Source organism: Panicum virgatum, chromosome 9K (genome assembly GCF_016808335.1).
Source record: "Panicum virgatum strain AP13 chromosome 9K, P.virgatum_v5, whole genome shotgun sequence".
Classification (NCBI taxonomy): Eukaryota; Viridiplantae; Streptophyta; class Magnoliopsida; order Poales; family Poaceae; genus Panicum; species Panicum virgatum.
In genome coordinates this window covers 11614406-11634472 of record NC_053144.1, presented here as the reverse complement: position 1 = coordinate 11634472, position 20067 = coordinate 11614406, and the positions used below count along the sequence as shown (strand labels likewise).

The window sequence follows — 20067 nt, the reverse complement described above, 5'->3', positions numbered from 1 at the left end:
ACCTCCCGGTTGAAATTTCTGGACTATCCCCATATATGATTATGCAGGCGATGAGTTCCTGCGAAATGTGCTGCGAGCTGCCTTATATTTTGAAAAAAAAATGCTTCACAGAAATGATACCTGGGATTGTCTCGCGGCACCTTGCAATGCAGCTTCCATCATCTTCATTTCACGTCTTAATTTCGTTCTCTAGCTCAATGACAGAATCGGCAGATTCCGGAGTTGGAGAATACGTGCTTCTAGCAGATTCCTGAGTCTTTTCTTGTTTTCTAAAATCACTTGCAGGATAACCTACTGCCACTAGTCCAGTAGGGATATCTACCGAAGTGACCACCAACTCATTTTGCGGATCTGAATGATGCTCTGAAATTATGGACTTTGATCTATGGTCCTCAAGCTGCTCCGCTGCACTATCCTCCTGTCCAACAACAGGTGCCGTCGGTGCAGCGAGCTGTTTCAGACACAATCTGCATCTGTTGAAAAAATTGCAATTTTAGGACTGTAACTGACATCACTATGATATTTGAGTGTACAAGGAGCTCGCTAAATCTCACCCAATGTTAAAAATAGTGGACTAAAACGTTTAGCGGTTAGTTTTCCAGAGGTTAAGAGAAGGCTATAGCAGTATATAGCTTCCGCTAACCTTATTTAGCGGTTTTGCAAATTGAGTAATTAAGTTCAGAATTTATATGTTCAAAACATCAAATCAAACAGATACATGTCAAAAAGGGTTGCACTGAAATACCGGGCGCGAAAATCATGCAGTGAAATACATTTAGAGTTTTATTCCCTCATTACTAATGAAATACTAATTTTTGTAAATGACGAAGTTCAATACTATTGAAAATAGCAATGCATACTTGTGAGAAACTTCATTAAGATTAAGAGTATGCATGAACCATGGTTGTCGTGCTTCATGGTAAATGTGGAATACTTTAGAGATTAGATATTTGTATGATTAGATAAGTATAAGAAAAATTCTAGAGTTAGATATTTTGTAGAAAGTGTGTAGAAGATGAACACATAAAAAAAAACATATGAGCCATGAAGTCCAATTAATAGGGGTTCTCCCCTCCCCTCTTGCCATACTATAGCATATGAGGTCTCAAGTAAAAGATGGTATGGTTGAAAGTAGTAGTGTTATGGTAGGGTGTCACATAAAGAGTGTAAAAGTCTTTGTGTTGTACTAAGTTATGGTGAATAAAGATTTGAGTCTCCAAATAGAGTTGGTCTCCCGTATTGGTGTCTAGGTGAAGGCCTTCTTGCTATATAGTGTGGGTATAGGGTCTGCGGAAGAAGTGTATCACGCTACTTTGGTACCACTTTTCAGAAATTGGTGTCAAATTAGAGGCAACAATTTCTCAACAAATACTAAACTAACAATAAACAAAAATCAATTATATAGTTTACCTGGCAAAATAGCACTTAATTTAGCGACTATAGCGGGATATAGTGGGCTATTAGAGGATTTAGCTTTTTAGGGCTAAAAAGTTGGATATTCTAACCTTCTCCTCTCTCAAAGGCTATAGCGGGCTATAGCGGTGGCTGTAGCCGACTATGTTGAACATTGATCTCACCTCGAAAGAGAGAAGATCCGTTTGTGGGGCATATAAAGCTAAAAGGTGATGAGGGGATCTTAGATTGCACGGAGAAAGCACATATTCTAGATTTTGTCAGAATTGAGAGTTTAGATTTTGATTCTGATCTGGTTACATTATTCTGGTTGAAAAAGGAACAATCTTCAATTACTTCCAATGTTTAAAATAGAGCTGCATAATTATGACAGCCAATGGATTCCCAGATATCTGCACACGAAGTTTCTTTAAGTTGCTTGAGAGTCACACAGGACTATCTGTCTTCGGTGTTGCTGATCCAGATCCCTATGATTTTTAAATAATGAAGTGTTATTTCGAAGGATAAAAAAATTTAGCACACGAAAACTTCAACCTTGTTGTACCTAATTTGATGTGGGTTGGACTTACATTGGATGGTATTCTAGAATCGGGTATAATGTTACACAAACACAATTCATAGAAATTAAAAGATAAGGATAAAATGGTTTTGGATAATTTACTCAAAGATGGTTCTAGGTTGTCTCCAATTCGGAAAGCGGGAATTGAGAGAATGAGAAGTCTGGACAGAAAGACTCACTTTGAAGCATTGCATGAGAAAGGTTACCGCTATATGGCAGATTGTTTCCTGCCGAAGGCAATACACCATGCGAGAGGCGTCAAAGAAGTGGAGGAAACTTGACACTTCTTTTGATTGGGTCTGGGTGATTGTGGGTGCATTCATGGCGGTGGGGTGGAACTATCACGTGTACGAAATCCACTTTAGCATACCTCAAATTTGCTTCCTCTTTTAGTTCGTTCGCATTTTGTGACCGACGCGGCGCCACTGGCTGCCTCCTTCCTAGTCTGTACTATTATTATCCTACTCATCTATTGAGGAATAAATATTTTACATGCTTGTGTGTGCGTGTGTTTGTAGCAATCAAAGCATATTCCTACATGGTGTTTGATAGTATTGGTGCTTTGGCAACATTAACTTTTGATACCTTGGCTGTTAGGTAGACAAATCATGTTATATCTTTTTATGGGCGTGCAAAACTCTCTCATATGACCTATATCTGGGTTGCTTACACTCTTTTGTGTCATTGATTAGCACCATCTGTTTTGTTGTAATGCGAATTTGCTAGTTGTCATTATTGAAGACAAAGATGGAGGCTGTCATTCTTGAAAAGAAAATAGGAAACCACACAAGCTAGCGTAAAAAGGAGAAAAATAAAATCATTTCAAGCAAACATTAAGCCTTGTATTATGGGTGTAATTTTATTTTAGGCTTGGTGTATATTTTTTCTTTTATTGTGCTCTAGTTTATTTTTTGTATATTCTTTTTCCACATATAGAACATATTTGGATATTTTCTATTTGAGTGTTGTTACTATTGTTTTAAGATGAATAGTTGGACTAATATATTTTCTACTACGCTTGCAGGGAGTGCTGCTCTTGTCAATTGGACTGAAAAGACCACTTTATTCTATTATCAACTAATCATAGTATATGTAGAGTCCTCTCTGATGAAAGCTGTTATCTTTTTTGCTTCTTGATGAATACTTGTCATTGGATGATGGCCTATTCTCTTCTGTGTGATTCAGCTTAATTACGCATAGCACTCCTGACCGCTTATGTCCTCTGATCATCCAAAGAATACTCATCCAGCAGTTGCTTTCCCTCAACTGGAATCACCTCAGTTCTCCTTGTTCAAGGGCAAATCTCCTTTGGCAAATGTAGCTTGGGTGCACCATCTTCCGACTGACTATCCAAGATATTTCCTTGTTGGTGAACTATCTGCAGTGAGGAAACTTTCAGGCAATCTTGTGTTGGGAAATACTCATTGTTTTATGCAAGCTTCAGAAGGTTTTATTCCTGGTCGATTTTCATTCAACACTGATTGCACGCACATACGTTCTACTAACTGTGCTGGTTGCACGCACACACGTTCTACCAAAATATCACTCTTCCTGGGGTTATATTTTCGGTGAAAGGCTAGATATCAAGAGGTTCTTCTGGAAGGTAAAATGCCAATTTCTTTCAGTGTAAACTTTTGTGGTGCCTGCAAGCTCTGACTATTCGTTAATTGTAGTCCAGTGATCCATAACTAATGGTACTTCAATCATAAAGTCATAAGGCAGGTAACAACTTAAAAATATAATAGAAGGCTAGAGAGGAATGCTTATCCAATCAACATATGGTTAATGTAATCATGGTTGACACTCACGTCAACATTTGGTTGAAATTTTGTAACGTGTGAGCAACAACAACTTGTCCTGGTTCCTCTCGTTTTGGTTTTGTGCGGGGCGAGTCAAAAACAAGTTGGTTCCGCAAAATAAACAAAACTTGGCGGGTCTGACCTCATTTCCATTCGGCCCGACTGGCAAAGACAACGTGGCCACACAAGTCTAGTCGATGGTGATACAGTGATACTGACATACCAGCCCAGCCCAGTCCACTGGGCGAATGCAGCAACGCTTCATGCAACTTGGCATGCTCCCGTAAAAATTTCTTTATGGCCCAGTCGGCTATCCCCCGGCTGAAATTTCTGGACTATCACCACATGATTATGCAGGCGATGCGTTCTTGCGAAATGTGCTGCGAGCTGCCCTATATTTTGAAAAAAAAATGCTTCACAGAAATGGAGGAGGCTCCGCGAAGCCGTAAGATAGTGGCTCGCCTTGATTCTTTCCTCTCTCTCTTTTTTTTTTTTGAGTTGACCTTGATTCTTTCTTAAGCCTCCTCCAACGACGCTAGAGATTTCGCCAGCAAACTAGGAGGAGAGAGGAGCTCGACACAGGTTTATCAGGTGCTCGGGAAATGTGCGTGTGAGAGGAAAAGGCATCGGGCAACGTTCGCGACCAGCGGCGAGCGAAACGCTATCGAGAGAATCTTTTCACTGTTCGTTAGTTAAAAAATTATTTTAGCCAGGTTGTTGGAGGAGGCCTTAGGAAGAGGTCCTATTTGCCATACTTTTTCCTGTTCTAAGGAGAGTCAGCCTTGTGCAACCGATTCGGGAGAAACGTCGAGTCAGCCAGTTTTGTCAAATAATCAGATTCAGTTAAACTCAAAACCCTGCCGAAACATCTATCCGCGATCTTTTAAATTTGGTGCATGTGCTCCAGATCGTGAACCCAAAGGTCCTTGCCTCCTTGGTGAACACCATTATTATGTGAAATATTGTAGCCTACGTCCTGACTTCTATCATATAAAACGTCTATTATGTACCAACGGCATGTCGACTTCTTGCACTTGCAAATATGCCAACTTAAAACATTAGCCAATATGCCTGTCTAACTTTTGGCACAACTACAGATTATCTACAACCATTATGCCTGGCGGCAACATACACTGGCCACCTCAGGAAGGGCGCTTAAACAGCCGTGCCGGGCATTGGAGAAGAAACAAAAGGAATCGTGAAGTTGACATAAGCACGGAGGATAAGCAAGAGTTCAGTTATACCGCACAGGCACAGCTAAGCAAAATGCAGATAAATCGTGCGAAGCTACTTCTTTGCAAAATACGAAAGCAGCGATGCCTGGCCATCTGAAGCAGCTTTTGCCCCTTTAGCCTTCTTTGTAGTTGTAGGCTGTGAGTGCGACCAACCACTGTTCTCCATAATCTCTGCTTTAACTTCAGTATCCTTGATCTTTCTCTTGGTCCCCAAATCATCTTGTTTCTCAGTAGTAATATCAGTCGATGTCATAGTATCTTCATCCTTATTGCTCCGAGGTTTTCCAAAAACTTGGTGTTCCAAGCTGACAGGTTCATCTTTGACAGTGCTATAAGTAGCTTGCTTCTCTCCAGACTGTTGTTGGTTGACGTCCTCTGGTTGATTTTCTACTGACTCATCGCATTCCACCTTTGAAGCTCTGGAAGCATGCGTTTCTGCAAACTCTGGAGTTATTTTTTCAGGATTCACTGATTGATCGTGGGCAGTAGATTTCTTGGTGAAAAACTTTGAAATAGGCTTTTCACTTGGTCCCAAACGCACCTGAAACTTGGCAGATTGTCAAAAATTAATCATAGCATGTGTTGTTGCTTCTTATAAATCCAAGAACTGTGATCAAAGCCTAATGACAGAGCCACGAAGCTGCAAAACTGTAGCATTGATGACAGGGCAAAAGTTGAATTTTATTTAGAACAAAATAGTGTCAATATTAAATATTTCAAACACTACCTCTTAGTGTTGAAGGAAACCAACAGTTGTATATTCAGATATTACATGTAACTACTCCGTCCTTTCCAAATTATAGGTCGTTTGACTTTTTTGATCTCAAGTTTGACCACTCGTCTTATTCAAAAATTTATGCAAAATACCACTTCTTTTGTTGTGGCTTGCTTTATCAATACAAGTTCTTCGAGAATGACTTAAATTTGACTATGTTTGCATAAATTTTTTGAATAAGACGAGTGGTCAAAGTTGGGGTTAAAAAAGTCAAACGACCCAAAATTTGGAATGGAGGGAGTAAAAAATATAACATAAAATGTTCATCAAATGTCTCACTGTAAGCAGGGGTAAGGGGTAGCAGATGAAATCAATGATCTTCCTCAAATAAGAACCATGTTTTTATCTTTAATGGAGGTTCAACATGCAGCAGCAGAAACTCGCATTTTAATATGACCTAACTAAGGTCCACTACAACTAATAACCTTCAAGAACGAAAGTGAGAGCAGCTGTACATTTTGAATTAGTAAATACTCATGTATTGTTCAACATATTGTAGTAATACTCATCTATAATCATACAAGTGATTAAAAGGTTACACCTGCAGTGACTTGAATACAGACATTAGTTCATGGATTCTTGTATTACACTAGTGTATAGTATACTCATGTACTTTCGCAACACATCTGACAAAAGGCCATACTATAGGATTATATGACACAAAGTCAAGTACCTCCAATCGTGGTTGGAGCACTGACAGTTCACAATGAGCAGGCGCACTTGGAGGTGCACACACAGGAAAGAGGATGGGTGGAAATGCACCAGCGGCATTGCATAGAAGATGGGCTGTGCATGGCTGTGCACAATAGCAAGAAATAAAATGAATGAGGCCTGAAGGCTAGTGTTTTTCCTTGGTTGTTTTGTTTCTTGTATAATCAATACCTGTTACATGAGGGTGGGGAAGCGATTGTCTAACAATTGCGCTGCTAAATTTTAATCATTCCTTAATACAAAGATACATAGCTCGCATTGCATTCTAGAAAAAAAAAATATAAGGTTGGCAAGAGAGCTGCATGTTGAGGACACTGGAAAGGAGGTGTTGAACGAGGATGAGATGCAAGATAGAGGACAAGTATAGCCTGCATGGCATCGAGCACTTGAATACCAGGACTTGTCACCTAATGTGGGCTTGGCGCTGACGCGCTGTATGTCAGCAGGCCAGAATCTAGAGCGGAGAAGACAGAAGACACAGCAGCACTGCACCTAGATCTGTATGGCAGCAAAGATAGCAAAGGGGTGGACCCAGGAAGTACAGTAAGCTTTTAAACAATAGACCATTTAGGATCCATTGTACCAAAATTATCGCAACTATCACACAAGCAGGTCTAGTAAAAAAAATTGATGTCAACAGTTCACTCCCTCACAGTTAGCATCCATCCAACACCTACTAAGGCAGAGTATTTTTACCTCTTTGATGCACTCAGGACCGTCAAAAGATGTTTTACCCATTGCTGGTGTAACTGGATACCAAACCTACAGATAGATCAATCAATATAATTATACCATTAAGATTTCAAGAGAAATAGAAATTTGCTACTAGCATAATTTAATGAGAAAAGATCTTAACAGAAACATTAACTTATCTAGTGCTTGGAAATGTAGCTTTCTCAGGGTAAAAGAACAAATAATAGTTAATTTGAACAACAATTTTATCAGAAGATACTATTCTTTAGCAGAAACCAGAATCATAAAGGAGACTAAAAAACTAATTCAGCAGGGAAACACGTCCCCCCACTGAATAAGCCGTAATAGGCAGGGCCCACAGAACTAGGCCAGGCGAGTACCTCCACCAGCACTGCAAGGAGATAATATATGTAGTGATAACACAATGCACAGCACGGACTTACAAGATCAGTTCCTTCGTAAGGTGCAGTAAGTTCTTCAAGCTTTACAGAAGCATCATTTAACCAAACATTAACAGAGTCATTATCGCCTAAGATCACAGGCATTCTGTCTGCCACAAAATACCACACTCAGATATTTGCTACACAAATAAAATCTAAACATATTCCGTCAAAAAATAAAATCTAAACATAAAAGCAGATTTGCTGTCCATCATGCCAGTCTATGCTAGACAGGGGAAATCATTTTTTTAATAAAAAAATAAACTGCAATTATTACATAACCCATGCTGAAAAAAATGACTAAAAAGAAAAGAGGATAATATATTCATGAGACAAAGTATTAGCACTGTTGGGAAGAAATGAAACATGTGCAGTTTTAGTATAGATTATAGAATAAAGGGAAAATTGTAAAAATCACCCCATATGTCACTTAGATTTTGAGATACTATCCCATAAGACGTCTTGTTGCAAATGCCCAACCCCTAGGCCACTTCGTTGCAAAAAGCAACCCCATGTGCTCAGCTGATTCCGTCCATTTTTGCCAATGTGCAGCCACTATGAGCTGTGCTAGCCGAGTCAAGTTTGTTCCGGTGCTTGGATTATACTTATTTATCATGTTGATGTGAAGAAATATTACACGTTCCAAAAACCAGTGGGACCAAACTTAAGCTTTTCATTGGTGATCGTTTGGTGGAAGGTCTAACAATAATAGGTTCGTGCTTAGCAGGCAACATGCTACTACTGTGAAATTTAAAGCTGAAATCTCTTTCCATGCTCCAAACAACAATTTTTCAAAAGGAATATGGAACTGACAAGAGAAGAGCATTCAGAAATTAACCATCCGGTAATCTCATTAAATGTTGTAGTGAAAAATTGTACAAAATAGGATAACTTAATAAAATGTAAAAGAAAAGAATAAACAGGAGCATCCATTTGAATGCAGCTGAAGAATGATCAATCAGATGCAAATTTGAATTCAGAGATACTGGAGATAAGAGTAGGATCACTAACCATGAAGCCATTTTAGAGAAGTTGATGCGCGAGTAGTCAAAATAGTAAACGTATGGACGATCTCTCCTAAGGTAAAGAGTAGACAATACTGATAAATGTTTTTTTTGCAAAAAAAAAAAGATGTAAAAGTAATGTTGCAAAAAGTAAGCATCCTAACCTTCTGAATTTGTCCACGTGTCATAAAGGGCCGCAAAGACAAGAGGCCTGTGATCTTGAAAATGTATGTAGTATGGCTGCTTTTTTGATCCATCCTTTTTCCACTCATAGAACCTAAATCCATAAGCTAATGCATGATCAATAAAGCAATATAACTCAACAGATTATGTCTTCTCTTCACAGGAAGTTCAAATGCAGACTGAAACAAAAGCATACACAGAGTGAAGTAAATTGTAATCTGTTTATAAATGGAAGGCTCATGGTAAAGCATATAAATAATAATACAAAGTGAAGCATAATAAGATTTTCCCTACATTCAAGAGTGATAAGCTAAACTGGAATATACATGCTATTATATTATTGCAATTTGCAAGTGAATCACCATGTTTGTGAAATATAAGATTGTAACCTTTCTTTTGTATGAATCTGTCGGATACCATGGTTAGGGGCACCCTAATCAGGGGACTAAAATCGTCCTAAAAACGCAAACACATGCTGGGCAACCAGGTCCACGAAGGCCTGCAACCTCCTTCCGACCTGGAAGAAAGGAAAGGACTCAAAGAAGCCCAACACGCGGCCCACGTACGCAGTGCGGCCCATCCGCACCCCCTCGGACCCGCGGGGTGATATCCGCCTCGCTCGAGGGCTCCCCGCCGAAGCTCTCGACCGCGCCCCGCGCCTCCGCCTCGCTCGAGGCCACCCCTCGGCAGAAAGTACAAACGGCCCTTCCACTCACCCGCCCGCCGTACGGAGGCACTAATGCCAACCACTCCTCCACAGCGCCCGGGTCAGACGGCGTCAGGCCGCCATTCCCCATAGTGGCGGTGACCGGAGTCTCGTCCGCCAACTCCGGTCACTGCTCCGCCATTCCGGACGCTGTGACGACACTGTGGGAACCTGCGACGCAGTGCAAAACGTGCTCGGCACTGCTCCAGCTACTATACTGCCAACTCCCCATACCTCATTCGGGAGAAGACGACGACTTCCACGATCCCCTGTACATGTACACCGTCCCTCCTTGTGTCTATAAAAGGAGGAGGCGGGCCTTCCCTTAGGGGGGTCGGCCCATTCGGTAGAACACAATGCTCAGCACTACTCACAGAGCACATACGCTCTTCTAAGCCCCGATATTGGCACTCGCCTCAATCAACTCCCCCTCTAGCAGATACTTGGGAGCTTCCCTCCCTCTCTCGCCTCGCTTGTACCCCCTACTACAGGCACCCCCGGTGCAGGACAGTACAGTGCTCTCGCACACCCCTTTGCTGGACGTACGGCCCCACGGCCGGAACCAGGATAAACCCGTGCGTTACTGTGTTGCCTCTTGCATCAACATCTGGGACGAGGAACACGCAGCATCATCACTGGTTGGGTCCGGACCGCCGGGTCAGGACACCAACGGAATCATTCATACTGAAGCTGACTAACATAACTTATTTTATAAAGTGTGCACTTGTTCTTGGTCCAGTAGTACAAGTGTAGAACAAGAGCCGGGAAGTGTTCCAGACAGTGTTACATGGACACTGGTGCGGGTGTCCGATTCGGAAGAATTTTTTGGGACACGCCAAATAACACTTGGAGAGGAAGGAGGGAGGGAGAATGAAGATGTGGCATTGCATATTTGCATTAATAGAAGCTGCAAAGATCAGCATTGGCCATATTTCCATACCCTTCTACTGCAACAAGGCACCTATTCTTCGGGATTAATCGCCGGAATGAAGCCTTTTCTTTTACAGACTCTGACCTGGCATTGAACTGCATGGAAAAACCAATTAATCCATAAAAAAAGATAGGATCAATTACTGAACGAAAAAAATAGAGTCATGAAATGTAAATAACACTAATAACTCAATTTGGATGAAAACTTAGATGGATATTACAAATGTAATATCAATCAGATGGATATTGGCATGTAGCTAGACATGACTTACAGATTTTACAATTTGTCTGCAATTTTTATGTCTACCTAAGGCACCCTAAAATCGGATACGAACTGTCATTTCCACTTTTTTTGGGGCATATTCTCTTTCTTTTCCAGCTTGCATGGAAACTCTTTTCAACCCTTCCAAATCGATTACCATCGATCTCCAGCTCTCACATCACAATAATCGAAATCACTTTATAGCTCCCACAACTGCCAAATTGCAGCTGCGAATGGCACCAGTCTGACCAGTGCTGGTCCAGAGGTCCCATAATTTTCCATGGTCATTCCTATGTGCTACATTTACTTGACCTTAATCTAACCAGGGGCTGTGCCGAATCCGATGACCATTTGGAAGAAGAAGAAGAAGAAGAGGAAGAGGAGGAGGAGGACAAAAGTATTGATTAAAAGCAGAGGAAAATAGAAAGAGGACATGGCAATTGACAGGGATACGTAGACTTTTAAGATTGCAATGAGTAGAGGTGAAAAATTGGACTGGCAAATGTAGCACAGTAATTTTGGATGGGCAACCAATAAAATGACGAAGTAGGAACTAGGAAGTCTTCTATACACTATGAAAAAAATTAGATTCTTCTTACATGGTCGATAACACAAATTCACAATGTGCACTTTAAATTTCTGCAAACTCTAATGTGTACTCTCAGCATTAATAAGTGATAAGAAGTATTTCACACACATTGGTTGCACATAAACTTCAGTACTTCACACATTATTTTCAAAAATATAACGTACTTAACCTACCAATATTTTGGCCATGCATTGCTAATGTCAAACTTAGGAGGAAGGAAAATTGCATATTTACATTAGAATGCCAAGCTACAATGCAAATGCTAAAACATGAAAAAAAAAGACCTACTTTGTACCCTTTTTAATTACATTCTCCTAAGAGTTCTTTAGATTTGATTTCTCCCTGTATTATCATCAAAAGCTAACTCTAAACAAAGGAAGTATTTGATCCACAGCAATTAATTCAGGCGTAAGAACACAAACGTTGAGGCCATGTAGCAGCCAATTCACAAGGCTATACATACCATCCTGAAATGGTCGGGCTTCTCTGTCTTGCCGGTGAAGCTGGGCACCAGCCCCCACTTCATGGACTGGATCACCGGCTCCGCCCCGTCACCCCCTCGCCCTCCGTCGCCGCCAGCCGCCGGCTGCGCCCGCACGGTGCCCACCGGCAGGTACGCCCCCGGGGACACGTTGTACGACGGCCGAAACCTGCGGCCCAACCCGGAACCCGGAACCTGAGTATGAGACGCAGCTGCCTGGGCTTCGAAATACCTCGAGAATGGTCCTACCGGTCCAGGTCGAGCGTCCGCACGGCGGGGGCATCCCCCGCGCCGCCGTCGGGACCCGCGGCCGCGGCGGTGGTGGGGAAGCCGAAGGCCCGGGCGGCCTGCGCCGCGCTGAGGGTGCACCGGGCCCTGCCGCACATGGCGGGCCGGACGCGACGGCGCTGCTGCGGTGGTGGTTGATGCTCCTCGGGGTCCTCGCTATGAGCCGACAAGGGTTTAAGGGTGGAGGTGGAGCGGAGCGGAGCGGGCGGCGGCGACCTGAGTTGGGGCGCGGGAAGGGGAAACTCAGTAGTTTATTCCGGAGTAAAATGCATGGGAGGTCCATAAACGTGTAAGAGTGTGTTATATAGGTCCATCAACTTCGAAAGTGTATTTTTGGGTCCCTAAACTTTCTAAGTCGTTCACCGCAGGTCCATACTCCTCCACGTGAGCAAGTATCGATGACATGGCGTGCTGACTGGGCATCTTTATCTTTCATGCATCTCTCCTTCCTCTCTCCACCCCTTTCTCTCTCCCACCCATCCTCTCTCCTTGCGCCGACGGCTCCCACCCTCCCTCTCTCCCTGCGCTGGCGCCGCTCGTCCCGCGCCCCGCCACCAGCTCGCCGCTGTGCTCCGCCTTCGCCCTCGCCGCCGCTGCGCTCCGCCTTCGCCCTCGCCGCCGCGCCCCGCCCCCGTGCCTGGGCTCCGGGCTCGCCGCGTCGCCCCGCCCCCATCCTCGCCGCTGCGCCCGACCTCCGCGCTCGCCGCGGCACCCCTCCACCACCCTTGCCGCGGCGCCCCGCCACCGTCCTTGCCGCGGCACCCGCCATGGTGTGCGGCGGCGCGCGACTTCCGCCGGCGACAAGGCCAGCGAGAGCGGAGGCGGGGCGGAGGCGGCCGGCGAGCGTGCCCCGTCGGCCTCGAGGGCGCCTGGACGCGGCCCCGGAGCTCCGTCCCAGCCGGACCCACGCGAGGCCAAGGCGGTGGCGGCCGGAGGCCCGCGCCGCACCGGAGCCCTACGAGGTGGCCACCGGCGAGCACCCGCGAGCGCGCATGCGGTGGCGCCGGCCGAGCTCGCCCCTCCTCCCAATCCCGCGCCCGTCCCTCTCCCTCGAGCTCCTCCGCCGCGTGTGGAGACCGGGCTGCCGGGCCCCATCGAGCTCCGCGCGTGGCCGAGCTCCGCCGTGGGGCCATGGCGCGGCTCGAGCTCCCGTCGGCACTCCTCCCTCCGGTCCATGGCGGCAGCGGCCATGGCGTATGCCCGCGCGGGTCCATGGCACGGCGGCGGCCTCCCCGCGCCGGTGCTCCCTCCAGATCCGGTTCTCTCGGTGCGGCGGCGAGCCTCCTCGCGCACCTCCTACCAACATGGGCGGCGCGGGGCGGGATGGCGGCTCCAGCGAGTTCCGCGGGCCAGGGGCTACCCCGGCGGTGGGGAGACGCGGAGCAGAGGCGCCCCCTCGCCGTGGAGCTCGTCAGCCGAGCGGAGCCGTGGGGCCGCCCTCCCTCCCTCGAGCGGAGGTGCCTCCTCGCCGCGGAGCTCGCCTGCCGAGTGGGGCCGCGGAGCTCGTCGGACGAGCGAAGCCGCTTGGCAACCATGTCTGGAGGAAGAAGAAAGAGTGACACCTAGTCAGCGTGCCACATCAGCGCTAGCTGCCCACATGGATGCGTATGGACCTCCGGTGAACGACTTAAAAAGTTTAGGGATCCAGAAATACACTTTCGGAGTTGATGGACCTATATGACACACTCTTACAAATTTGAGAACCGCTGGTGTACCTTACTCTTTATTCCGCGCGGGGGAAACCAGGCGCACTCCCGTCGCCGCCCGTCTCGCTCGGTGTGCTGGGCGGCGCCTCGTGAATCGTGTTGGGCTTCGTGGTCTGGGTGGCCTCGGATGGGATTAGCAGGCCGCACCCTTGTTCTGCCGATTAGCAGGCCTCCAGCCTAGCGGAGAGAAGAGAAACGGTATTTTCAAGGTGGGCTTGGGCACAAGTGTTCGCCCCAGCACAGAATGGGAAATGCTTAGGCCTGCGAACTTTTTTTCTTTTTTTTTTCGAAACGCGAACATTTCAACAGAAAACGTGGACGTTTTTGCATTGTCGAGAGTCCAGCTGGCACTGAAGGTGAAGGGCAAGCACAGGTTGTTATTCGGCGGCACCTTTCAGGCCGGAACGCGACGCCGCACGAGGGAACATGCAGGGGATCTACGCTGGCCCCCATACAGGCTTGGTACTCCCTGAAAAGGTGACGGCAGCACGGCCGCTTCCCGTGCGCCGGTAGCACGGCGGCTGAAAAATCTGCGATCCCGTGTCATCGTCGCTCCGATTCTCCTCCGTCCCGTCCCGTCCCGGCGCCGAGCCAGCGGCCCTGCGTGGCGAGCTGGTCCCTGACGTCGCCGTCCGGCCTTGCGCTGCGCAGCCACGCCACGAGTGCTGTCGTCGAGCTTTTGGTCTGATTTGCTGGCGCTTTCTCGCAGTTTGATTAATGGCAATGCCGCCGCCGGCGTCGCCGTCGGTCTTTCCCTGCCGACCGACGCCGACCGCAGCAGCGAGTCCACGAGCAACCCAGCTCAAGCCTCGTGCTCCAGCCTAGTCACGAATACTGCCCGGGCTGCAGCTTGGGCCTCCAGCTCCAGTGCTCCAGGGTCGCTTTCTCAGCGCAACAAACCGCAACCTTTAACAACTCAACAGATCAGTTTCTGGACGAGGGGTGTCGCTGTCCGCGGATAAAGATGGCGCGTCAGCGAGGCCGGAACGGATCGATCGGGCGCTCTGGCCGGCCGCTCTCTGTTTATCGCTTTGTTCCTGTCGAATCTTGGGATCTATTATTGGGTTCTGAACTTCTGAGTTTATCGCTCTCTGCTCTCGATTCTGCACGAGAGCGCCATCAGTCGACTGGACATTTGATTTTGGAAAGCGATGCACTGTCGTTTGAGGGCGATTCAGAAACCCTTGGGGATCCTGCAGTGACTGTCATCACATTGCTTTTGCAAAATCCATTAGTGATGACCACACCGTCATGATTGCCCATTAAGCCATGATTACGGGCGTGCGACAGAGCAGAGTAGGCTAATTGGTGTACTCTGGGGTCAGCCGTCAGCGAAACAGACGAACCAAGGTCACACTCACGCCGACATGCCGGGCCCACGGTAGACGACATGCCTAATCTCGGGACTAAAATAAGCTACGGTCAGATTCTCGGATCTCGCACTCTGCGGGCCCATCCTGTTCAGCGGCCGGAGCCGGAGGAGTACGCAGTTGAGCCGTCAGGTTTGATGAGACTGCTAGGGGCCCCCCGAGGGCCTGCATCTTCGATCCAATCTATAGCTGTCAAGTGAATTACTGTTCTCTAACATCCTTGTAGAAAAATGGAGCAAATCTATAGAATCATCAAATTGGCCATAGAAAGCATGATTAATCGGAATTCGCATCGGTGCACAAGCATAATTGAAACTGAGTCAAACAAAATCATCAGAGATCCAAATCATATATACATGAAGAGCATAACGATTTAACAAAAAAACATACCATTCATCCATTTCAGTCTAAATTCAAGGTAAATACGGCGACACAGTCAAGCTAGAAAAAATAAATACATAAATAGATGAGGGGCGCATAAATTGACTTCTATATGACTGAACATTTGCTTTGGGCAATTGATAGTTCTCATTGCTTTTTTTTTCGAAGAACGAATCTATCTATTATCTTATTATTTAGCCAACAAACGGAGCCTCCACGTTTGCTCTCAAGGCCTAGAAATTTTCACGTTAATCGAAAAAATAGAAAAATAAAAATTATCCACTACTTCCATTACGATAAAAATCAGCCTAAAATACCCCTGTACCTAATTAAAAATCACCCACCAATACCATTATGAAAAATTAAATATAAAATACCATTTAGTTATGTATCAGTTACAAATATATACTATTAATAAACCTAAAGCTAACAACAATCAATCAAAATAAAATGAAAATAAGAATAATTATCTGCTTAATATTATTAAAGCTCAATAAATTAAATTGTTATTATAGGTAGATCATAGTTGAATTGGTTTAATCAACAATAAGACATAATTTACGTTAATGAACATAATGATGTATGGTAAAAAAATAGTATAACCTTTAAGTAAAGATACAATGACATACAAATTTTTGAATTTTCAATACTCGGGCTATATGCCTAGTTAAAGTTAGGTTTTGCATTACCTGTGTAATTTTCCTCCTCCGATCCATAGATTCAGATGCTTGCTGCTTTTGCAAAGCTTGTACGTACAGCTGGTTGGCTAAGGATGAGATCTTCTTAAGACAGCTTTAGACTAATCTAGTCAAATGATGCAACTTGCAGCATGAATATGAACGTCTCTCTGGACATTTGCTTCAAGCCATCTCCATCACTCCTTTTTTCCCCTTTAACACTGCGGTATCCAAACAAACAAGCTTACGACCGTTTTTATAGTTTAGGCAACGAGATCAGCTACTGTAATTTAAAAGTGTAGTATCATATAGCCTAAGGTCACACTTTGGTCAGAATTAATTCCTCCCTCTCTATTCCATAAAGCCAACTATAAACAGTCAAATCACATCTTTTGCGAGTAGATAAAAGCAAATCATTTGGTTAGTTGGCATGCTTAGCTTAGACCATGTCCGTCTGAACGTGTGATCAGGCGGTGGTGCGTGTGCAAATTTTGCTTTTTCGCACACGGATCTCATTGCGAAGCGATAGCTATACACTCCACGTGGCTACACGTGTGGTGTTTTGAATGTTAGTTTTGACCTCATCACCTTTGCCCGTAAAATTTACACGGGGGCTCACGTTTTCTCCATGGTTCCTCGAGCAGCATCAACACACCTTTTGCAGATTTGTTTCTCTTGATGCTTTTTATCAAATGCGCCATCCACCAAATATACATATAGCAGCGTTAATGCGGCATTATGCATACAAGCGGCTAGTCATTATTGTCTTTTTCCTCAACCTATCGAGTTTGGACGTGTCTAGAATTATAGGCAAATGTTGGTTTAACGTTTTATATGAATAGATCGACAAAAACTTTACATGTGCATGTTCAAAACATGCAACCCATCTTATATGCACTTTTGTACGGTAACCGCGAATCGACAAACTAGAACGAATACGCTATGACCATAGATTGGCTGAAAAAAGTTGGATTTGTAGGGGGGGAGGGGGAGGAGAAAGAGGGCTAACAACTAATAATATACCGACAAAGTATCGTTAGTGTGTTTGTTTGAGCTCTTAGTTTGAACTTTAGCCGCCAAATTTTGCACGGACCAAGAAATACACAATCTTTTTGATTGATTGATGCGTATTATAGTATTGGAGTTGGGAATACATAGTTACAGATATATGTTTTTATAAGAGCATTTCCAGCAGATTTCTCATCTATCATACTCTATATATTTTCTCTCTTCATTATTAATAACACTTTTTGTCAGTAGCTAGCGCTGTAGTATATTATTCAATGGATAGGGTGAAGGAGAAATCCCCTACATTTAAGCAGAGAGAGATGTGTTTTGGAAATCACCAAAAATATATATTTTAGTATTGAGATGGAATTGGTAATTTGCTATAACACCTCTTATTATGTTTAAGCCAATTTGACAAGTTTTTCTACGCACCACACATCTAAACCTTTCAATAAAACCTTTTCATGCATTACCCTTTTTGTGTCGTTGTTGTGTGGGCGCAACCGCATGAGCGTGACCACAGTATTGCAAAACCACTTCACAACAGGCCACGCCCACGCCCCCCTCGTGCAAGCGATAAGAGGCGATCCGCTCCGCTACCGTACCCTGCCGCCTCTCGAAGCCGCCCATCGTAGCAACAGCGAGTCCCGTTCCCCCGACCCCCCCGAACGTCGCCGCAACGGAGAAGAGAGTTGTGCGCGATACGCACGCCTCTTACCGCCTCCGCTCTCGAACTCCCCCGACAACGCGCCTCCTCTTTTCCTCACGGCACCAAATCGAGCGTGATCTCCTCGGATTCTCGCGCTGTGGAGGGATCGGGGGAGGAGGAGGCCAGGTGGGGGGTGGGGCGCAATGGTGGCGATGGATGGTAATGGCGGCGCCGACAAGATCACCATTGGCGTCTGCGTCATGGAGAAGAAGGTCCGGATCTTGGCTCTTTGGTTTCTTGAGGTTTCTCTTTTTCTTCCTTGGTGGTTCACGGAACTCCCGAACACATGGATGCTAGGTTGTTGTTGATATTTCTCTTTATCTCTCGAATCCTGCCCTTCTTGCTGTCCTCCTGGTTATTTATTGATCGATTCGTGTTCTTGCTCTTCCAGCGCGTGCGTCTCGATTTCCAGCGCGTACGTCTCGATTGGCCGGTTCTTGCTCCTGGATTTCTCAAAGAATGCGGGATGCGGGAGCTGCGTTGTTACCCCTCGAATATGTTCTTGTCTGATGAAATTCTTAATTTCTCTTTCCTTCAGGTGTTCTCTTCTCCAATGGAGCAGATTCTCGAGCGGCTCCGCGCGTTTGGAGAATTCGAGGTTCGCAAGATCCTTCCTTTTGCCCCTTCCATCCTGCATTTCCCTTTCCCGTTCCATCAATTTGCAAAAGGTGGAAGCGAGTGTAAGATTGAAGTTTGCATCTGAATTTTTCTATTGCGGGACATCCGTGAATCTTTGTGGATACCAATTTATTCTGCATCTTTTGGAATAAGACGAGTGGTCCCCGTCATGAGGTTGCTTTTACGGCTTGTACCCAGAATTTCTAGGATATAGCAAATATGTCCCTGAATGGTTGTGAAGGACAAAATGATCACTTACTATGTCCTGGCGTACTTTTTGGAAGACTATAGTCTGATCACTTGCTTCACGGATAATTTATGCACCGCGTCATTAAATTAGAAGATTCGCACTTGAGTGGTGGATATTCACATGCTATTATATGCCCAACGTTGACTCGTTGTACCATAATGCATATGGACCAGTATTCCTTATCAATAAATGATGTGCTGAATTCAATAAGAATTTCGGTCTCTCGAAAGGATTACTAGGCATTAGATTTGGTCTACGACATGCATATATTAATTAATCTGTGCTGATTCCTCTTCAGTACTAGGGGAGTAGGGGGGACCACTGGCCACCTAGTTTGCTTGATCCTTTTAACAAGGATTGCCTTGTATGAATAAGTTGCCATTTTTTTATACTTGATTACTGTAACCGAAGCTGTAGCATATGGTTCACCTTTTCATCCTTGCTTCCATTCATCCACTGTTTTGCTACTCTTGTCTAACTTGCTACTTGAGAAGGTGCAAACTTACTTGTACAACGGTAATACCACTGTCAGACTTTTGCTCTTTCACTTCTCCTGCTTTTACCTCCAGATTGACATACTTTGATGTAATGGTTCTAATTACCAATGATGAACTTCATTTTATTTATTAATCTTTTAGCAATGTGCAACTTCCTGGCAGTATATAGTTGAGGGGCAAGGTCACTTTTTTATGGAAACCTTTCTGACTAATTTACATTATGCATTATTTTGAATTGTCTTGTAGATAATAATATTTGGAGACAAGGTTATTCTCGACGATCCTATTGAGATGTATGTAATGAGAACTCAGGTTATTGATAACTCAAATCATAACTCTTTCCAGAATAGGGTTATCCACTTTCTTTGTGTAATATCCTTCACTGAAGGCTGCTGTGTACGTACCGTGCCAGTTTTGGAGTAGCATCTCACTTGTCCAAAATTTTATTTTCAGTTGGCCAAAGTGTGATTGCTTGATTGCCTTTTATTCCTCTGGTTTTCCTCTCCAAAAGGTTCAAGCTTATGCTGCTTTGAGAAGGTATGATTGATGGTTTTCAGATTTTTTTTTGACGCGAAGTTTTCAGAAATGTTTATTCCAAATGGCAACTGTTCTGAAATTGTCTCTTTTCTGATACGATAATTCTAAATACCAAGGGAGGAAGGGGCACTGATATTAACTCTTCACTTTTCAACCTTCAAACATCATTTATCCTTAACAGAGTGAGGAATGTAACTACCACTAGGAAGGCAGTGCTCTTTGGTCGGGGGAGGGGGGACCATCAAT

General features: G+C 44.7%; 2 protein-coding genes across 8 annotated transcripts in view; one reads left to right on the top strand and one right to left on the bottom strand.

Moving 5' to 3' along the window:
* Positions 1-4805: 4805 nt before the first annotated feature.
* LOC120648305 (abasic site processing protein HMCES-like) lies at positions 4806-12281 on the bottom strand. 2 transcript variants are annotated; one of them, XM_039925034.1, is made up of 8 exons: positions 12030-12281; positions 11763-11949; positions 10459-10544; positions 8794-8906; positions 8637-8702; positions 7629-7735; positions 7189-7254; positions 4806-5547 (listed from the first exon to the last, which is right to left on the bottom strand). In XM_039925034.1, exons 1-8 carry the CDS (start codon positions 12164-12166, stop codon positions 5059-5061), a joined length of 1251 nt encoding a protein of 416 aa, XP_039780968.1. In that variant the 5' UTR covers positions 12167-12281; the 3' UTR covers positions 4806-5058. The 2 variants fall into 2 exon arrangements, with proteins under 2 accessions (XP_039780968.1, XP_039780969.1); XM_039925035.1 differs by lacking the exon at positions 8637-8702 and having other exon boundaries at positions 7629-7714.
* A 5534-nt stretch (positions 12282-17815) lies between these two features.
* The window catches only part of LOC120648303 (inositol hexakisphosphate and diphosphoinositol-pentakisphosphate kinase VIP2-like), a 30409-nt gene continuing 28157 nt past the window's right edge, over positions 17816-20067 (top strand). The window contains exons 1-5 of one of the 6 annotated variants that reach the window (XM_039925031.1): positions 17816-18131; positions 18311-18334; positions 18458-18517; positions 19531-19577; positions 19738-19821. In XM_039925031.1, coding sequence (XP_039780965.1) covers positions 18063-18131; positions 18311-18334; positions 18458-18517; positions 19531-19577; positions 19738-19821 — 284 coding nt within the window. In that variant the 5' untranslated portion in view covers positions 17816-18062. Of the gene's footprint in view, positions 18217-18310; positions 18335-18457; positions 18518-19530; positions 19597-19737; positions 19822-20067 lie in introns of all 6 variants that reach the window. The other 5 variants (XM_039925028.1, XM_039925030.1, XM_039925033.1 and 2 more) reach the window with 5 other exon arrangements.

Excerpts from the sequence above, each read along its gene's own strand:
- LOC120648305 (XM_039925034.1), bottom strand. The coding sequence starts at position 12,166 with ATGTGCGGCAGGGCCCGGTGCACCCTCAGCGCGGCGCAGGCCGCCCGG. Across the intron at positions 11,950-12,029 it reads CGGACGCTCGACCTGGACCG|GTTTCGGCCGTCGTACAACG; the intron begins GTAGGACCATTC and ends GTTGGGCCGCAG. Across the intron at positions 8,703-8,793 it reads CACGTGGACAAATTCAGAAG|GAGAGATCGTCCATACGTTT; the intron begins GTTAGGATGCTT and ends TCTTTACCTTAG.